This window comes from Notolabrus celidotus, chromosome 1, assembly GCF_009762535.1.
Source record: "Notolabrus celidotus isolate fNotCel1 chromosome 1, fNotCel1.pri, whole genome shotgun sequence".
NCBI lineage: Eukaryota > Metazoa > Chordata > Actinopteri > Labriformes > Labridae > Notolabrus > Notolabrus celidotus.
In genome coordinates this window covers 34,413,931-34,434,311 of record NC_048272.1, presented here as the reverse complement: position 1 = coordinate 34,434,311, position 20,381 = coordinate 34,413,931, and the positions used below count along the sequence as shown (strand labels likewise).

General features: G+C 39.4%; 1 protein-coding gene across 4 annotated transcripts in view; it reads right to left on the bottom strand.

The window, feature by feature from the left end:
* fhit (fragile histidine triad diadenosine triphosphatase) overlaps window positions 1–20,381 on the bottom strand; it is a 412,878-nt gene that overhangs the window by 98,203 nt on the left and 294,294 nt on the right. For all 4 annotated transcript variants that reach the window (XM_034689681.1, XM_034689771.1, XM_034689853.1 and 1 more), the window contains one exon: window positions 1,197–1,342. In XM_034689681.1, the coding sequence (XP_034545572.1) occupies window positions 1,197–1,342 (146 nt within the window). The remainder of the gene's footprint in view (window positions 1–1,196; window positions 1,343–20,381) is intronic.

Sequence of the window (20,381 nt, the reverse complement as noted above, 5' to 3'; positions counted from 1 at the left end):
ATGAACTCCAGTTATTCTTCAGCACCGATGGAGGAAAAGTAGAGCATTTGTGTCACCATCCAAAAATCTATTTTTCACCACCAATCCTCCAGTGAGCTTGATTTGTGTGATATTATTATTTGTCACAGCAGTGTCAGCTAGCCCCTCCTGCAGAGAGTTCTCCTTTAATGTGTTAGCTGTAACCCGGGAGCTGTCACAACTAATCTCCTATTATCACTTCTCATCACCTCCGCAGTCACAGAAAATGATATCCAACGTAAAGATTACTCTCTGCTGCTCTGTTCTTCTGCTTTTTCTTCTTCTCTCTTCTAACCTGTGAAACAATTTTCTCTGACAGGGCCGCACAGCCAGCTAGGTGCTATTTCGATATTAGCATATATATCACCAGTTATGCAGAATAGACCATTCAGTCTGAGACGAGAGCCTGTCTGCCTGTCAGAGTCAGCTCTGTATTTAACTTCCATCATAAGACAGCAGAGCTGATCCATATTGAAAACACCAACAGGCCTCATTGTTCTCTGCTGCAGAGCAAAGTTTCTCTCTTTTCAAGTCATTTGGTCTTTTATTGGGTTCTAAGAAAATCTTATTTTCTCCAAATCAGTGAAAAAAGGACACACTGAGACTTTTAGAGATACTATGTTTTTATGCTTTGGTTTTTTTATTTATTTATTGAAATGAATCCACATTTTTTAAGCTTTCAAATCTTCACCCTTAAATTTCTCTCTTTCAATGGGACTGACATATTTAGTCTCTCACAGTACGACCGTAACATCTCCCGCCTTCTTTTTGTATTAAATGGAAAATTACATGATATCTGCACACTCTCTTTTGAATATTATTCTGATTTTGTCTGAAACTGTTTGAGATGCAAGTCAAATCATAAAAAAAATCCCACTTTTGATTTAAAAGAAGCCAGGGCAACTTTTCAATTTAGATAATGGGCAACTTGCTCAGTGGTTAAATCGCACGTTCCCATGTAAAGAGGCTGCAGTAGAAGACGGCCTGGGTTCAATTCCAACTTACAGTCATTTCCCACTTTTTCCCTCCAGTGTCCTACTCTATCTGTTGTCATACTTCTCTACACAAAGGCATAACATCTATTAAAGTACACTACATCAGACAACCAAAAAAAAAACAGATACACAAAGTCAGTGTGTATTCATCTTTGCTGCAAACAGTTGTAGTGTGTATCTTACCTGGATGGCGATGGTGAGCGAGGAGGCGTTGAAGTGCTTCTCCACCAGGCTGGCGACTTTCTGAGTGGTGCTGAATAAATCTGCCACCTCGTCAGGCTGAAGGTCCCGGAAACGCTCCACTGGTCTCAGAGGGCACACCAACACATCTGAGCAAGGTGTGTTAAGGAATTCTGAGCTGAAGACACATTCAGAATATTCTAACCCTCAATTAAAGGTTAGATTTCACTCATGTTAACACACATAACATTGAGTCCAAGTGCTACAATTTTCTTACTACCTTTGTCTTCTGGAAAACTACAGAGAAATACAGTCCAGCTTCCATGTTGTGGGATGCAGCACTAGCATGTAAGGAACCAGCAGCCTCATTTCTGTAACTTGCTAGCAAACATATTTAAAAAACATTGTATTGTACATGAAAGAAGTCAAGAGCTGACAGGAATGATCATAAGAGCACAAGTTCAAAATCACGCTGAAATACCTTTAGAACTGAACAGACATCTAAATAATTGTAACAATTTAGTTTTCTGGCATCACTTTCTGTCAAAACATGTCACCCAAAGCATGTACAAATCATTCAACAACTGCAACAATAAACAGGACAAACAGTTGAAGCTATTAAAGGTCCAACACCAAATGTTACTGTATGTATTCATTTTAGATTTTCTAGTCATTTTTGAAGCCACCTTAACAAAAAAATACCTCTTCAGGCACAGATATGAAAAATATTTCAACAACACTCAGGACTATAGCTCCAAAGTCTGAATTTAGAAAATGAACATTATTATTATTATATATTATTTTTGCCTCCCTTCATCCTCATGTCACTCTTCTTTGAGCAAACACTAATTATGACAGAAATGGAAACCACTCTAGGCGTCTTGGTTTAGTGTGTTAGCATGCTAATATTTACCCAGCACTCAGCACAGTTCAGCTGAGGCCGGCCTGTAGTTTTGCAGATTCTGGTCATAATCAAAAATTACTCTGATTATTCTTCTGTCCAAGCCGAGCTGTTTAAAGGAAACACCAGGGTATTACAAAAATGATATCTGTGTAATTGTATATAAAATGTTTGAAAGTATAGCGTGTTCTGATTTTAGTTCACAGTTCATCAAGTTTGAGCAACGACTTGAAGAAAAGTGATCCGTTTCATTTCAGCCATAAAGGTCATGGAACATATATTGCAAGGAAAGCTCTCATCTCACGTCAGAGTGATTGCACACAGAAAAGTAATCAAGCCTGGTGACAGAAGTAAGACATAGTTTGATGAGTGGTATGACGGCTGCAGCTGTGGGCAAATATCTAAAAGGCTTCAGAAACATGTTGCTTCCCGTCACGGGTCATTTGATCAATAACAGCGGCTCGGGGGGGCAGGGTGAAAAGTAGCTCTCTGGAAATAATAGAAGAAAAGGAAAAGTGATAAAAGAGCATGGGTACAATGTCAGCTCACAACAGAGACTAAGTTACAGATGAGAGAAGAGGAGGAGAGTTCACTTGTGATTTAAATTCAAGACACTAAAGAACATAATGATCTCAGAAAGGACGGCTGTGGCTCAGGGTTACAGTGAGTCATTTTTAATAGGAAGGTTGGGGGTTCCAGTGTTGCCAACTCCTCAATGAGGAAAGTAGCTATTGGCTGTCCAAGAAGTCGCTAAATGACGTCATCACTTAATTTGCGTAATTGAAATTGTAATAGACGCTGTAGGAGAGACGTTGAACATTGAGCAAGAGACAAAACGAGGTTAAAAAACAACCTAAATATGTTTATGAAAACACTTGGGAGCCTACAACAAATCAAAGTAAACATTACATTTTTCAACCATAACATTTTCAAGATGTTTGTGTATACAATCTACATTAACTATCTCAAAGGACCAAAAAGAGGCAGGATCAGTCAGTGGTGTCTTTGTACATGGGTGATACATTTTCAGACTAGATGCGGAGGGATGAACGCCTCCTGCTCTGAATGCAGCTAGGAGGGACTCACAGCAGCATCCACTGCTTGTTGAGTAGAGTAAGAATGATACATGCTTTCACGTCAGTCTCCATTTAACACCAGAAAAAAACGCTAGATTTGTTGCTAGTCGCTTTTTTGAAAAGGAGTCGCTAAAGGGGTCTGAAAACTCCTAAATATAGTGACAAAGTCGCTAAGTAGCAACACTGGGGAGTTTGATCCCTGGTCTCAATATTCACATGCCAATAGGCATTTAACCCTAAACTGCCCCCAGTGGCCGTGACGGTTGTGTGTGAATGGACTTAATACCGATGGGTGCTTTACATAGCAGCCTCTGTTATAAGTTTATAAATGTATGGTCAGCAGATGAGCGAAAGCAGTCCATTCAACATTTACATTATAAAGTAATGACTGTGACTGTCCCTATAAATACAGGGCACAGTTCTTCAAAGGATTATAGCTGGATAAGAATAATCCAGATTTGTAAATACATTTTTTAAATCCAGTGTCAGGAAATCTGGCACACTGTTCTCTCGGTTTTTCAAATAAAAAGATGAAAGGACTCTAATCCAGATATCGACTTTAAGGATTACCAGTTTGCGCTCTGAATGGGACTTCATGCAACAGATGTCAGCCACAGGGGGCGCCAAAATCTGCACAAAGTAAGAGTTATTCATAATGATTCAGAACTATTTGATGAAATATTCTAACAGAACAAAATCCCTTTAACAACCCAATGTCTACCCTCTCTAAACTGTAGCAACACTGCAGTATAAGTTCATATTTCTTCACTGTGTCTCCATCTTTTCATCCCCCTCATAGCGGTGAGTGACACTGGCCTCGGTCACGAGGGGTACACTCGCTTTACAAAAAACTCCAAATATAAGAGGATCACACTTTATTAAAATGTATTTTGATGAAATTAATAATGTTTTATAATCCGATTAATACGGTAAATTAATTTAGGCATCACAAAACTATCAGTTTACAAAACCAAAGGCATGAGAGGAGGAGTTAAAAAGCGAACTTGGTAAAAATAAAACCTCAAGGCAATACGCTAAAACAGAAGTGAAAGAGACATTGAAGTTCATTCCCCTCTCATGAAACAGCATCCTGTTGTGAGAAGATGATTACATCTTAGCATTTCATGCCACAGTGGCCTCGTCTGAGATCCATTCATCTCAAGAGCCACAAGCAGAGGAACAAATGGTCGCTTTGCTTTTGTTTCTGTGTGCGTTTGTGTGTGTGTGTGTGTGTGTGTGTTTGTGTGTGTGTGTGTGTGTGTGTGTGTTTGTGTGTTTGTGTGTGTGTGTGTGTGTGTGTGTGTGTGTGTGTTTGTGTGTGTGTGTTTGTGTGTGTGTGTGTGTGTGTGTGTGTGTGTGTGTGTGTGTGTTTGTGTGTGTGTGTGTTTGTGTGTGTGTGTGTGTGTGTGTGTGTGTGTTTGTGTGTGTGTGTGTTTGTGTGTGTGTGTGTGTGTGTGTGTGTGTGTGTGTTTGTGTGTGTGTGTGTATGTGTGTGTGTGTGTGTGTGTATACGCTGCACTGGAATGAAATCAGACGTCACATGAGCTGATATCTTTCTTCTCTCTGTGCTGCCGTGGTGATTGAGCTTGCCCACATGAAAGATGATGCTGGGCCGAGGCTGGAGAGCACAGAGACGCAGACAAAGCTTGTTTACTTTGTGTTGCTGGATGAATTATGTCTCACAACAAACCCATTAACCTCAGCAGCGTCTCCACCACTGTATGTCCTGTTTGATATGTGTATAAAAGTACAGGCCTGAACTCTTGTCGTTAGCACTTTCAAAATCCCTGCACAGTTTCATGAAACCTTCAGGGACAAGTCGATTTATCGATTAGTCTACGAAATGTCAGAAAGTTGTGAAAATTCTCATTACAATTTCCCGGAGCCCAAAGTGACATCTTTTAACGACTCTCTTTGTCGAAATCAACAGTTCAAAGAGTTCACATTTTCAATTTCTAAACGAAAATAGCTGCAATTCCTCACATTTAATAGTCCTGAACCAGCAAATGTCTGACATTTCAGCTTGAAAGTCATCAAAAAGACTCAATTATTTTACATACAGAGAAAAAAATCGTTTTTCTTTTCAAAAGTAAATCCAACAGCAGTCAAAACTCTAAAGGATAGCTATCAACTAAATACAAATTTCAAAGTATGTTTCTTTTTTTGTCATTCAATAATCCATGAGCCCATAAAGCTCATCGCATTGCGCTTTGCACAATATTAGCCAGATGTTGCTGCACTCCTAAACTTGTGCACATAAGTGTATGTTTACCTCACTTTTACTGGCAGAGAATTAAAGACGATAAATGGCTTCCCTACTTCAACAGAAGGGGCCTAGTTTCTGTATGATGTGGATGTTCACTTTTCTTTTAAAGTGACGGCTCAGAAGTGATTTTATTTAAGTTATTTTTTTAAGAGATTTTTGGGGCATTTTTGCTTTTGTTGGATGGGAACGCTGAAGAGAGACAGGAAATGTGGGGAGTAGATAGTGGGGGAAGACATGCAGCAAAGGTTCATGGTATCAAATAAAAAAACACTACGACTGGGACCATAGCCTTTGCACATGGGACATGTGTTTAAACCATAAGGCCAATGGCGCACAAAGAAAACCTCATTGTAATAATATGTTTCAGTTTGCTGTGGATGACTCTATCAGGAGAAAGATATTTCATGAAGGGAATCCATGAGTTAATAATGTAGCTCTTCTGGCTGTTTGTCCTGGTCTCATCACTATCATCTCTTTGTATCTGTCTCTGTCTCTCTCTCTCATTCTCCTATATCCCTCTTTCCATCCCCAACTCAGTCTCAGCAGATGTGTGTCTAACATGAGTCTGGTTCTACTCGAGGTTTCTACCTGTTAAAAGGAAGTTTTTCCTCGCCGCTGTAACTTGCTAAATACTGCAAGGTGCAATGCTCATGGTGGATTAAGATGAGATTAGACTAATTGAGATCAGACTGAGTCTTATCCTGTCTTGATTTTTGGTCTTTGTTAATAATTTAACAAAGAGTACAGTCTAGACCTGCTCTGTTTGTAAAAGTGTCTTGAGATAACATTTGTTGTGATTTGGCGCTTTACAAATAAAGATTGATTGATTGACTGATCGATTGAAGGTTTGATTGATGAAAAATAGACTGCAGTCGACAGGATAATTCTTTTATTTCACTGATAATCAACAGATCTGTGAATGAAAATCAAACCTCAGGATCTACCTCTAATGTCACGTAAACACAGCGGTTTATAATAAACACCATTGTTTTTTGCGGCTCTATTTTAGGTAAATAAAGCTCTCATGTATTTTTGCATTTGAAGCAAGAAAGACATACGATTAATTATCTAAAAAAAAAAGAACATGTTAAACTCCCTTGATTAATTACATGTTAGTGAATTGACGTCGACAGCCCTACTTTCATACAGTCTACGGCTCAGATATGAGGACTTGTTGCCAATCCAGCCTTCTGAACTCAACTCTATTACTTACTGAACTACTTACCATCACACTACTTTCTACAGTGTCATAAAACACTGGCACTGGATGTGACTCATTGCCAGGCTACCACAGAGAAGCCTTTGCCATCCTGGGCTGCAGCCCCAAACCTAATCATGAGGCAGACGATACACAAGCCTGGCATTTTAATAATCATTTGAGCCTAATAAACACTGGAACTTTTCACAAGCTGCCAACCCCTCACTCCTTTCACAGCATGCCAAGCACCTTTCAATAAGAATCTATATACACACACACACACACACATTAAGCCACCATTTTTTTCAGGGGATCCCAAATGGCTTGGGTCATTAGCGTACCAAGGGACAATGATTTCATCCCCACAACCATTGTGTGGGTAAGAGAGGAGAGAGCTTTCCATATGTCTCTGCCTGGGCCAATCTCATCTTCAGCTCTGAACAGCCTCTCGCTCTCTGTCTCCGGCCGGCTGCTCCAGTCAGGGGGTTTGAAGGATGAGATTGAAGAGCTGAGCATTTCCATATAGTGACAAAACCATCTGCTCATATCCCATTATTATCTGTCACAACAGTTATTTGACTGCTTTCGTCTGATTCACTCCCGAGGTCGTGGTGCATGTAATAAGAACAAGGCATCGCAGATTGGTTTTACATTGCAAATGCAATCATTTCTTTGAGGGAAAACATCTGTCCCCGTGCCCCTCACCCCCACAACGTACCCAGGCCCCGTTCCCATCTCCCCATTCCCAATGCCACACTGTCGTTTTTACACCACCACACTGACTTCACCTGAGACTGGAAAAACCCTCTTTGTGACCTTCCTCCTCCTCCTCAGTCCCATCTGTATCACACCAATTTCACACTACATACTAATGCTAATATAGTTTTATTCTGTGGGCTGTTCACACTGGGAAATTACCAAATGAGGTGGACCTCATAATGGCAGCGAGCAGGATAAAGGTGCTCCAGGTGGGAGTGTGGTGTTGATGGACTCTGCTGAATTCTAATACCAGTGTCGTAAAACGGAGGTGTATTTATGTCGACAGTGTAATAATTTGCATCTGGATATGATATGATTTGAGATGAAGATGTATGGTGAGTATTTGTATCGTGGTATATTTTAAAAACTGTCTCACTTTTATTTGATGTGATGTAAAAAAAAAAGTGGTACTGTTGTCGTGGTACATTCATTATTGATGCAATACTATAACAATAGTTCATTTTTATAAGGTTATGTTTCTGTTTCTGCCCCATCTGAAGAACCACACTGACAATATTGGGCATTATTATTTCTTATTTCATAATTGTTAGAAAACAATAAAATGTCTTTGTATCACCATCTAATTTCAAATGAAAGAAATGTATCATAATTTGACTCCATAGAACTGGACATAAAATTCATCACTTTTACCAATTAATGGTAAAAGTGATGAATTCAGTTTAATAACAGTTTAAAATAAGTGACCAGCAGCGATGGTTGATGTGACTCCAGGCGGTTGCGTGCAGTGGGTCTGTCCCTCACAACTATCCAAGTCACCAAAGGCTGCGCTCAACTATTGTCCCAGTGGAGGATTTCAAACACCACACAGTGAAAACAGATGGCACGAGAAAGAACGACACAGCTGCACAAAAAATAAGTGTTCTTTGTGGACTGAACGTAGTGTAAATTGTCAAGCAGTAAGACAGTTTGAAGCTTTGTCCCTTTGAGAGACCCCAAAGAACAGACTGCATCCTCTTTACCAGTGAAACTTCTATTTTTAGGTATGTGAATGCAACGGTGTACAGGATAGAGGAGCATGGACGGGCATAGGAACAAAACATTTCATAAATACACGGTGAGCAGCTGACTGCTCAGTAGCAGCTACAGTGATGATGTCAGAGGCCTTTACAGCTTGTAAGATGGCATATCAAAACAAAACGTCCTAAAAAACCACCAACAATATGTAACCTTCTATAGCATTAGACATTTTGGGATTGCCCTATTCACTTTGGGACATTTTTCTAACATATTTTACGTTGACCATTGTTTTACCATATTTTTTTTTATTTTGTTCTATCTTATTTTATTATATTTTATTTTGATGTTTATTTTTATGGTATTTTTCTGATTTTATTTTATTGATTTGATTGTCATGGTTTCATTTTTAATACATAATTTTATATAACTTTCCTGTCCACTTTTACCTGTGTTTTCTGTCTCTTTGGGCTGCATGCTTGAATGTATGAATGGTGCTACATAAATAAAAATGAGTTAAGTTGAGTAACATTTATTCATCCACTCAAAAGACTTGAAAGAGCCAACATACATCAAAACAAACCCCAAATTGAATCTTGAGCTTCCCATTATGGACCTTAATTATATTTTCTCCTCCCACTCTTCCATAGTGGATTAAAACAACATATTTCAAACTCCACACTGGGGCTGTCAAAGTATCAAAGTTTCACCTCAAGATTCTTGCAGCCACACAAATTCACACAAACAATATTTATTGAAAACTTATAAAAACAACAATGGTGTCAGTCAAATCAAGGAGAGGCAAGACAGCGATGGGGCGACATTTTACTTCATTGACTCTACTACATGTCAGCACCTATTTCTAATGGTGTTCGTGTCTCCAGCACCGTGACAGAAAATTATAATTAAACAAAAAACTATTGTGTTCTTCTGCGTGTGATTATGCATCACATGTTGTCCACAAACACCCTGTCTTTTTTTATTGAATTACCTTGGTACTAGAGATGTCAACAATTAATCAACTATCGATTGTTAAGAACTTACTTGAACAAAAATTTCCCCCATTTTCTATCACGTGGATCAAACATCATGTGGTCTCATATTTGGTTCAGCTATCAGGGAGGTGTTTTAAGTTTAAAGCATGTTTGGATGTGAATCAGCTGACTAAAGGTGTTGCGCACAGTGGAGACGCTCAGCTGGGGGCTGTGGCCGAGTGACAGGTCTCCACGAGCGCTTTTGTTTCTCAGCTGCCAGACTGATTATGACCCGGTTGCGCTCCCGGCTGACACCTGACCGCGTTCACATGCTTATTTTTCTCAATAAGAACGAGGAGACAGAAAACTGGACACTGTGAGTCTAAAATATGTTTCTGTTCGGTTCCCTTGTTGAAGTCTGAGCCTTCACTTTTATGACTGTATGTTCGCAGGCATTATGAGCCTGCACACAATGATATTCAGCATGTTTAACATTTTGAACACCTCAATATGATCTATAGCTATTCAATACTGTTATAAACATTGTGTCGAGAAGGAAAATTTGATTTGGCACATTTGGCATTGTTTTTGACATGGAAAACGTTTTTTTTAACGATTAATCGATAATTGATCGTTAACATTTCCAAAGATCGATTACAGAAAATACTTGAAATTGACATCCCTACTTAGTACCTTAAAGTACCTTGCTTTCTTCTGCCGTCTCTATCAACATGATTTACACTACTGTAGGAGCCACACACTAAATGCAGTAAAGGCTAGCTAGCTGGTAACAAGCATAAATAACACTACTGCCCTCTTCTATGGACCATTAGTTACATGGTTTTGCTGTGTGCTTATTTTTAGGATAATGTAAGTATGTTGTTTGAAAAAAAAGACAGTTATTGTAAATCCTGGTATAGTGAGACAGCCCTACTCCACACTACAAGACTACACACTGTTATGATGACATTACAAAAACGTCCTCAGATTTTCCTAGACTTGCAAACCTCCCTCCTTGAAGACAGATGAGACATTATACTGCTATTTTATTCACATCAGAAGTACTCTTCTATAATCATGACCTTTATGTATATAACCAGTCAAGTTGTACTTAAGATAAATGTGAAATAATCTTTCCATGTCTGAGTGGCATGTTGAGACAAATACTTCATTTCCATGTGCAGCTCAAATAAAACCAGAGAAACACTCTGAAGCAGTTCCCTGCTTAAGAGAATCCCCACTGCTACCATAAATAAGAGCAATAAGAATGACAGCTCTCAACTCAAATACACACACACACACACACACACACACACACACACACACACACACACACACTCTCCCTCTCTCTCTCTTGCTCTCTCTCTCTCTCTCTCTCTCTCTCTCTCTCTCACACACACTCCCGGTATAACAGGCTGTGATGAAGACAGCAGGCCCTCAAATGAATCAAAATGCCCTTTCCCTTGGCAGCTCCAAATCCCGGATAGCCAAAACAAAGAGATCCATCACTGCTGCTGCAACAATTGGCTCTTTCTGCCCGATTACAGTTGGCCTAAAATGGGCCCTATCACCCAATCATGCTCCAGAAAATGACACACAGCTACTGACATGGGCATCCGTCTACACACAATAAATATCAAAGGGTTTCTGTGGAGTCATGATAATACATCAGGGATTTTTGTTTATTATGGGCATGGAGAGAAAAAGGTCCATTCAGTGCAGTCTTTACCTTAACTGCCTTTTCCAAAACTTGAATAACCCCATTTTTTTTATCTTTGTTGAACTAATGATTTACTTTTCCTGAAAAATGAACCTTAATTATGAGGTTTTGCTCAAGCTGAGGCCTGCAGACTGAAATGACTGTTATTTGCTCTTAATCAGCTTGGTATTCAGTGCCACCTCCACAATATTGGCCAGACATCAGTGATGGAGGACTTTTTGAGGCTTTGTTTTTGTATGCATGAAGTCATCACCCCCCACCTCCAGCTCAAACTCTGTCAGCCCTGTAAGCACTGAATAAAAACATCTAATTAAGAGCTGTGGAGTGTGACATCGAGCAAGCTGTGTGTGTGTGTGTGTGTGTGTTTGTGGTTGGTTGTGTTGTTGGTGTAAAATAGCAGGAAAAACATTAAGTGGAGCAAAGGAGATTAAGAAATCAATAAAATATTTGGAGTTGATCCAGAGCAGGTTATACAAACAACCAACAGTTGAAGATATTCATGGTTCCCTGAGGATGACTTTTCCTCTCGTGTTTAGGTCCTGAATACTTACAGACAACATCATGAAATGCAAATCTAGTTTGCAGATTTCTTTCAAAATTATTGTTTGCTTTCCTTAAAAAAAGATAACTAGTAAAAAGTAGTCTTATCACAGGTTGCTTCCCTTAAGAAACACAAGTTTGGTTCTATTTTACATTCAGAGGAAAGTGAATTAACAAACCTGCAAGAAGACAACCTTCAACATGATCTGACTCGATACAGTGTGATCTAAAGTGATACGATTTGATTTGACTTGACGATGCAAATAAATAAAGTTGAGAACTTTCACAAACTGGCCTTTTCTCACCAGTCCTGTTTGAGTGTGCTCTATCTGTTTCAGGTTTATAGTACAGTACACCTTTAATACACTTGACTCAGAAGTAATGATGCTCAAGATTAACAAGAACAATCAAGTGCAGCATGAAAAGCTGCGTACTTAACACTCTTTCAGTGGCATGTGGGCTTGTCTTTTCAGTGTTGGGCAGCAGAGAAAAATTTCTATATGAACAACAGAAATTAATCTTCACAAAGGGATCTTTGTCAGTTATCTGTCTTTGAATGTGAGGAGTTGTTAGCCAGCAGAGTATGGAAAAGACTTGCAATGCTTTGCTCGCCACTCTTGGAGCTAGTAGTTGTACACTATAAACCCGAACAAGTATAAATTACTCAAAATGTTTGTTGTAACTGATTACATAAAAGTTTTTAAGTAGCGGAAATACAATTTTGAGTATAACTGAAATTATAAAATACGATTTGAGTCCCCTCAATTGTTGTCTTTATTTTTTTTTATTTTCAAGTTTCCCCAAATCAGATGTATTAGTTACATTTTTTGTATTTGTTGTTTTAATTCATACATACTAGATGAAACTGAGTACATGTCATGGTTTGGTTGGTTGAGTTTGTTCCTTGTGTTTCATGCCTTGGTTCCTCCCCGTGTTTATTCTGTATTAGTTTGTCTCCCTTGAGTGTTTAGTGACCCATGTCTCTTGTTGTGTTTTCTTAGTCTAGTCTTGTGTTTCCTGTTTTATTTTGTAGTTCTGAATCCTTGTGTTTCAGATTAGTTTTATTTCCTGTTCTTGTGTGTTTCCCTACTTTTTGATTAACCTGATTAGTGTCACCTGTGTCCTGTGTTCACACCTGTGTTGATTACTCTGTTTATTTAGTTCCTCTGTTTCCCTTCCTGGGTCGGATCATCGTACGTCTTTCTTGTGTTCTGTGTGTAAGTCTTCCTTGTGTTCCTAGTGTTTCCTTATCCCAGTGTTTCTAGTGTTTTCTTTTATATTCAGTTTCTTGGACATTGTAGTAATGGTGTTTCAGGTTTACAGTACACCTTTAATACATCAGGCTCACAGAAGTAATGATGCTCAAGATCAACTAGTACAATTAAGTGCAGCATGAAAAGCTACGTGGTTAACACTCTTTCAGCAGCATGTGGGCTACATATGAACAACAGAAAAAATGAACCTTCACAAAAAGATCTTTGTCAGTTATCTGTCTTTGAATGTGAAGAGTTGTTAGCCAGCAGGGCATGGAAAAGGACTCACAATGCTTTGCTCACCACTCTTGGAGCTAGCAGCAGTAGATGAGTCTGAAAGTGGGGGATGCAGGGGCAGTAGCAGACCCTTCCAAGCTCACACCATGTTTCCGCTTCGTACTTTACTGCAGCACTGCACATCTTGCAAATTGCATCTCACCTGTCAAGCTGCCTGTCTCTCTTTCAAAACCTGAATTGTTCCCTAACTTGGGATTTGAACTTCACAGGTGCTGAGTGGACTGCAACGCTATCCTACAACAAAACAGTATGCACTCATGGTGCACATTAACGTACTGTGGGTCTAACTGAGGAATAACATGAAATAAAACTAAAACTAAAACATTTTGGTCACATTTCTAAATATATCTAAAGAGCATCTTGTTTGAAATAGATTCAGATTTTGCCAATGCATATGTTTAATAACTGATTCATCTTGTTTGTATCTCAGTGTATCTCCACCCTGCAGCCCTTCAAGAGGCTCAGACAAACTGTAGCAGAGTTAGCTGCCTGATTGTACTCCACAAAGCCATCTTTTACAATCAGAGTGGTGATTCTTGAGGAAAAAATAAGAGAGCAGCTTCCCAAGGCTTCCTCCAGGCCCCGGCCTCCTCTATGCCCCCTCCTCTGTTGGCTTTTGTTCCCAGGCTGTTCTACTATGCCCCCTCCCTGCTGATACACACTGGCCTCCTCAGTCAGTACAACCTCTCACACACACTCTCTGCAGGAGTAAATGGGCTAGCATATTAACGTACAGTGGGGGCACATGGTGTGAAATTTCTGAATGTGATGGAATGGCTTCATATCTGAGTGTCAGCCTCAGGGTCTTTTCTTCTTTCCTCTTCCAGTTGGCAGGATAAACAAAGGAGCTCAGAGTTAAGATGACTTGAATTCCTGAGCAGCAGATGAGTGACTACTTCAGGATTTCTTTGTTAATTCCTAATCTGCTGTAATAATTGTGCTGTAAGGAAAAACTCAAGTGAAAGGGCAAAGTGAGATGATGGTTTTCAAAGGAAATCTAGGTTAAGTCTTGTTGTCTTGTCTTTCTATGGAGTTATTTTAATTTAAATTTGAGTCCATAAAAATTGACTTAGAATTCTGACTTTTGTTGTCATTGTTTTCTTTAAGCTGTGCCAGTTTTATGTTTATTGATTGTTATAGTTAAGAAAACTTAAACTGGTTTTCAAAGGAACTACCTTGCCCCTCCCGTCTCTGCCTTGTTCTTCTTCTTTAATATGTCTGATGTTTCGATCACTGACGGCTCATTCCCTCCATTAGCAACACAATCATGCAATCATAGCTTTGTAGATGGGGTCACGTCCTCCCAAATATGAAAAATATGGAAATAATTGTAATTGACCAGGCACATCATTAAATCCATCGAAAAGTTGAGGCAATGCAAATTCACTCCATTTATTCAAAGCTTTATGGAGTGCAACCACTCTGAATTCATGACAATTCATGAACAAGGCCCTAAAAATGCTCTTTTACCATATGTTTTTTTTTTTTGTCCCTATATGTTGTCTCGGGTCACTTGTACACAGACAGCCTGCTCAGGCAGGAAACTTGTGCCCTTATTCTGTCAAACCATTCTGTATTAAAGGTGAAAATCCAAAACAGGAGGCTGAGAGTCCAGCAACATTTTCTCAAAGTAGGGAGAGACTGGACCGGGATGTGACTGTTTGTTGGTGCTTTATGTGTGTGACAAACCAGCAGTCAGCATTTAACTCACAGATGAAGAAGAAAGAAGGAAATCACAAGAAATGTCTGTGAATCAGGGACGAGGCAAGGTCCCCAAACTCCTGACCTGCAATGTATACTTCAGGTTTAATAAAAAAGACCATCAGCTGCGTGTACCGATATCATGAGTCATACTAAAAGTTATCGCTGTTGTAATGCCCCCCTTTTCTAATGAAACATTGCTCTGCTGTTTGAATTCACTCACTGGAGTGTTGATCTGTTCAGCGTAAAATAATACAGACAGCTTAATGATCTCAATTTTTTTTGTATAAAAGGGTGTTTGATGTCATGAATGGACAAAGGGTTATCATTGTTATGAATGCTGATTCATTGGGGGACATCTGAGGCTTTAACAGTGCACATGTAGGGTTTTTTAATAAGCATTTTTCTGAGCGCTTGCATTTTTGGGCCTTAATGAAAGAGCGTTTGCAGCACTATTGTTCAATTGGAGGAAACAGGCAGCACTGAGTTGCTTTTGTCAAAGAACTTTGATCTTTGTTTGCAGCCTTTAAGGTGAAAATATCCACTGCTGGGGTCGTGAGCATGACTATTTTCAGACATGGAGTGGAACAGGGCAATCAAGAAATGTAGGGGAGGCTTGTTCTGGCCATGTCTTACTTTCCTGAGCTGTAATTAGACGGACAGAAATGATTCCTACAGAGAAATGAAAATCATATATTGTCAGCAATAGTGCTTGACCAAAAAATAATAGCTCTCAATTGAGTCAATAATCACTGTGTGTTTGTCTCTGACGATCATGTGATGATTGTGACCCTGTCCTCAGTGCTGCTGGTAAACTGAGCAGTGACAGTGACATCATGAAACTCTTCCACACATAAAGGCATGGGTCCTCAGGTTAATGTGTCATGCAAAGGCGGTCTTCAAGATATTGCCACTGAAACAAAACTGACATGTAAAGGTTTTTAGTCCAGGAGCACAAGGGCAATATCCAGGCTCTGCAATGTGGACACAATGTGAACACAAGCACTGAACTTTGCAAATGAAAGCGTGACTAATGAGACAAGATTATCTCACTCAACAGTTATATAGGCTATCTTTTAATGAAGATTCTATTGCAGGTAACATGTGTCTTTTGTTAGAGTTTCACTCACACATTTTTGGCCTGCCTTTCATCCAACATTTTTTTTTTCTCCTCCCGTCTGCATAACCATGCATAAATGTGATCCTTATTGTACCTGGCTGCAGCATGCAGATTTATTCCACCAGCTAGATAAAAGAAGACAATCCCCTGCAAAGCATGGACTGTTGTTCTAATGTTAATGCCAGCATGGGATGCATAAAGCAGTGGCAGTTAAAGGAAGAGAAAGGTGTGCCGCCTGCCAATGAGAAAAGTTAGGCTCGGGAAAACTCAGCCGGCAGCCACAAGTCATCGCTGACAGGCAGCACAGAGAGAATGGGAGAAGAATAAGTGCTCCCCATCATGTTCCTTTCAGAGGAACAAAGCCTTGCGCTCATCGGGAGTCTTTCTCATGCTCACAAAACGTCTACTCACTTGAACACTCGCAGCTTAAAACATACATCATTCCTGGCATCACAAAAACAACAGGGGTGGGAAAGGAGTGAGGAGGAAGAAAATAGAATGTGAATTTCATTTCAATACGCTCTATTGAGATTTGACAGGCATTGTGTCGATGTGCAAGACTCTGTTTTCTAAGTCAGAGATTCATTGTCTGAGAAGATAAGATTTCTCTGCCTGCGGTTGAATAGTTTTCAGGACTGATTGGCAGTGATTAACCAAAAAAAAAAAGAACACCTCCAAAGTGAACATGTTACAAAATGAAGAGTATGACAGCTGCTAGAACTTCTACTGACAAGACATGACACCTTTATTTTAGGAGCATTAAATTCAGAGCGAGTCAGGAAATATCCCCACCACATTCAGAGCCGATGACTCCCCCACTGCACCTGGCAGCATTCTCACATCAGGAGACAAAATGAACCTCAAAATCAAATTGCATCTATACGATCAGTCAGGCTAAACTGACACTTCTCCACCCACAATATGGCCTGCAGGAGGAAAAGCCGTTTAGTTTCCAAGTGCCCACAGCCATATATGTGATCTATGATAGGTGGGGAACCTTTACCCAACACAAGGGCAAGCAAGCGTGGTGTTATGTGTCCCCATTATAAATACACAGCCCCTCTGTTGGAGGGCGTATTATTCAGGGGGCTCTGCTGTGTTCATGATTTATGATTGAAATATCACCCTGCCTGAAATGCAGACAAAAGCGGGGGATAAATAATCACATTAGGGGGAGAGGCAGTGCTTGAAATTATGCACACACTACTCCATATTCGCCCCATAAAACAGACATGAAGACCTGTAATTTTTGATGAATGCACAGTGTGTGGAATAGTAAAGTCAGAGCAGAGCACAGGTCTGGGAGCAGCGATAGCAGCTGGGTTTAGAGTGGAACGTAAGATTGTGATCTAAATTCAAATGGAAAAAGTTATATTATATATGTGTATATATCATATTCTGTTGTAGATCTTGGATTCATCATTATTACATGGACAGGACGCAGTGGTCTGATATAGAGTCCAATCTGACGTCCATTCTTTTGGTTTGAATCTGAAACATTTTATCACCGCATTATTAAAAACTACTCCCGCAGAACATCCTGAATCATAACCCACAGCAAATCTGTTGAAATGTAATTCACTGATACTGACATTAACCTAAATTCACTTTTCCAGAAACCATATATCCTCAAATATACGACCAGTAGCTTTTCTTCTTTTGCAAAATGTCCTCCAGTTTTAGAGTTTCTCTTCTCACCTCCTCCTTTAATAATATATATGCGATCTGTTAACTGCTGTTCTTTTCATAGAGTGACAGCCCTGCAACCAAGCCACTGGGTGTCTGTCTCTGCTACTGTTTGCAGGGTGTGTGACCTGGCTGGTGGTCATCAGCTGGATGCTCTACACCTGCCTACAAAAGACCTGCTGGCTCCCTGATCACTCTCTCTGGCTGTTTTCGAAACGGCCTGCTACATACCACCTACAAATGTAATAGGCAGTAGGTACTGCATACAACATACTGCGTTTGAATTTAGTATGTAGTATGACTGTTCTGTTGGGTTTGGTCTGCAGTATGCTGAGCCAGACGTCACTGGATTTCCAGTTTCAGAAAGCGGAAGTTAACAACGGCCAAGCTGATAGCAAAACTGCTTAATTAGCATCCACTTATGATTTAAAAATTTAGAAAAGGTTTATATATAATTTAATAATTTTCACTGCACATAAAAACTGAGTGCCCCCATCAAAAAGGAAGAAAAAAAAAAAAGCGGAACGAGTGCTGTGCATTATGGGAAACAGTATGTGAGGGAGACTGGTCAGTAAGTAGTATGAGAACAAGAGCAAAACCTGCTATATGCAAAAACTCCCCGGATGTCCAACTGATTCGGGAAAATTTCTCAGTATGCAGTGAACCAGTCTCCCTTGCGTACTGTCTCCCACAATGCACAGCACTAACATCCGGCTTTCTCTTAATTCGTCTTTTTTGATGGGGGACACTCACTTTTAAGGTGCTGTGAAAATTATTAAATTCCATATAAACTACTTCTTAAAGCTGCTGTGAGGAACTTTTAGATTGTATCGATTCTGGCACCCCCTTGTGGACAAAGTGATACCTCTTATCTCTTGTCCTGTACATGCAAAATAATTGTCTTCAGACAATAACCTCATCCTGTTGTCTTTTAACATTTAGACTTATCTTACAATGTGATTATTTGCAATGAAAACAGCCAAAAAAGGGTGTTTCTAAAGTGAGATGTCAATCATCTGTTCTGACACCTACCCCCTCTGAGCAGTTTTAGACATTAAAATGACAACAGAGAAGGTACCAGTGTTGTTGTAGATGGTCTTGTTTGCTTTTGAGGGTTATAAAGAGGCATCAGTTTCAGTCTGTTTCTCAACCAGTTAAAAACTCCTCATAGTGCCTTTAAGTTTTTAAATCATAAGTGATGCTAAAGAAGCAGTTTCTTTATCAGCTTGGCCGTTATTTACTTCCGCTTTCTCATACCGGAAATCTGGCAACGCCTGGGCCAGCATACTGCAGAACAGATCCAACTGAACAGTCATACTACAGACTACCTTCAGACGCAGTATGCAGTATGTAATTCGTAGGCAGTATGTACGTAGCTGGCAGTTTCGAAAACAGCCATACTATGAAATGCACTAACATACACATATGCATGACACTGAGTGTTGATTTAAAATACATTTCTGTAAATAAATTGTCCATTTGTAGATGCCAGCTCATGTTTGTCTCCATTTATGTTCCAATATTTGAGCGGGGTTTTGACAATAGGGAGTTTTTAAAAAAGGCCATTTATAAATGAATGAGGGACAGGTAAGAGAAGAGGGATTACTTAGGTTTGTAAAAGACTGTGGTTGTTTTGGTATGACACAAAATCAATCATCAATCCCTGACTGCACACTGAGCTTCAAGAACATCCAGCACTGTCTAAAACAAATATGTTGATACTCTAATAATCTGGCCAAATTAAAGCTGGTTATGAAACAGACCTGAAATTAATAGTGATGCCTACTTATGAGCCACAAAAACAATCAACATAAATATCAGTTATTGTCTGAGAAAGCTGAAAGGTGTCAAAATAAAATCTCAAACTACACGCTTCAGAAACAATCATTTTAAAGGATGAGACTTTTGTATGAAGTCACTTCGTTCACATGTAAAGGACAAAATCAGGAAAGGGAAATGAGGTACTACTTTTTCCAAAGGGGCCAGAAAAATCTAATCAAACAAGGTTCCTAACAGGAGCTTTAAAACTACAAGGAAATGTAATGGTTGCCGGGATTGGGTTTGCTGACAGTATTTTCAAATGCAAACGATGTGGGTTTGACAGATTCTAAATAGATTGTCTATAGGACCAAATAAACCAAATCTGTCCTTAACCTTTACCATGTATTTATTAAGTCAAAAAGGACAATAAACTGTGTTTGTGTAGTTCTGCTCGTGGTTTGTCTAAGTGGTGTTGCCATATCTGTGCATTGCACGTCTCTATGGTTTAATGTCGAACAAACAAAGCTAATGTCACTCAGATCAGGCCGTACATTTAGAAGTATGCAGGTTATGTTGATGTTTTTCTCAGTCATAATTAGAATGTATGCATGAATTCCTGTATTAAATGCTGCTAACAGCAATAATTTTATGATGAACATATGCAGTGTTTCTTAGAAGATAGAAAGTAAAAATTTGGTCACAGAAAGAGGTTAAACTCTGACCACGGGTGGCAGGGGAACATCTGTTTTTACCGGACACATTTTGAGAAATCTTAGGGATTGCCAACTATTTTTTATTTCCAGATATGTATTTTTTTAGTTGAATTCATTCAATACAACCGTCAAAGTCATTATTTTGTGTCTAACTTGTTTTTTTATCTAATTTCTAATTTTAGTTTCTTCATTTTAATTTATTTACTAAGTGGCCATAAAAAGAGCAGAAAAATGTACAGTGAAAGAGG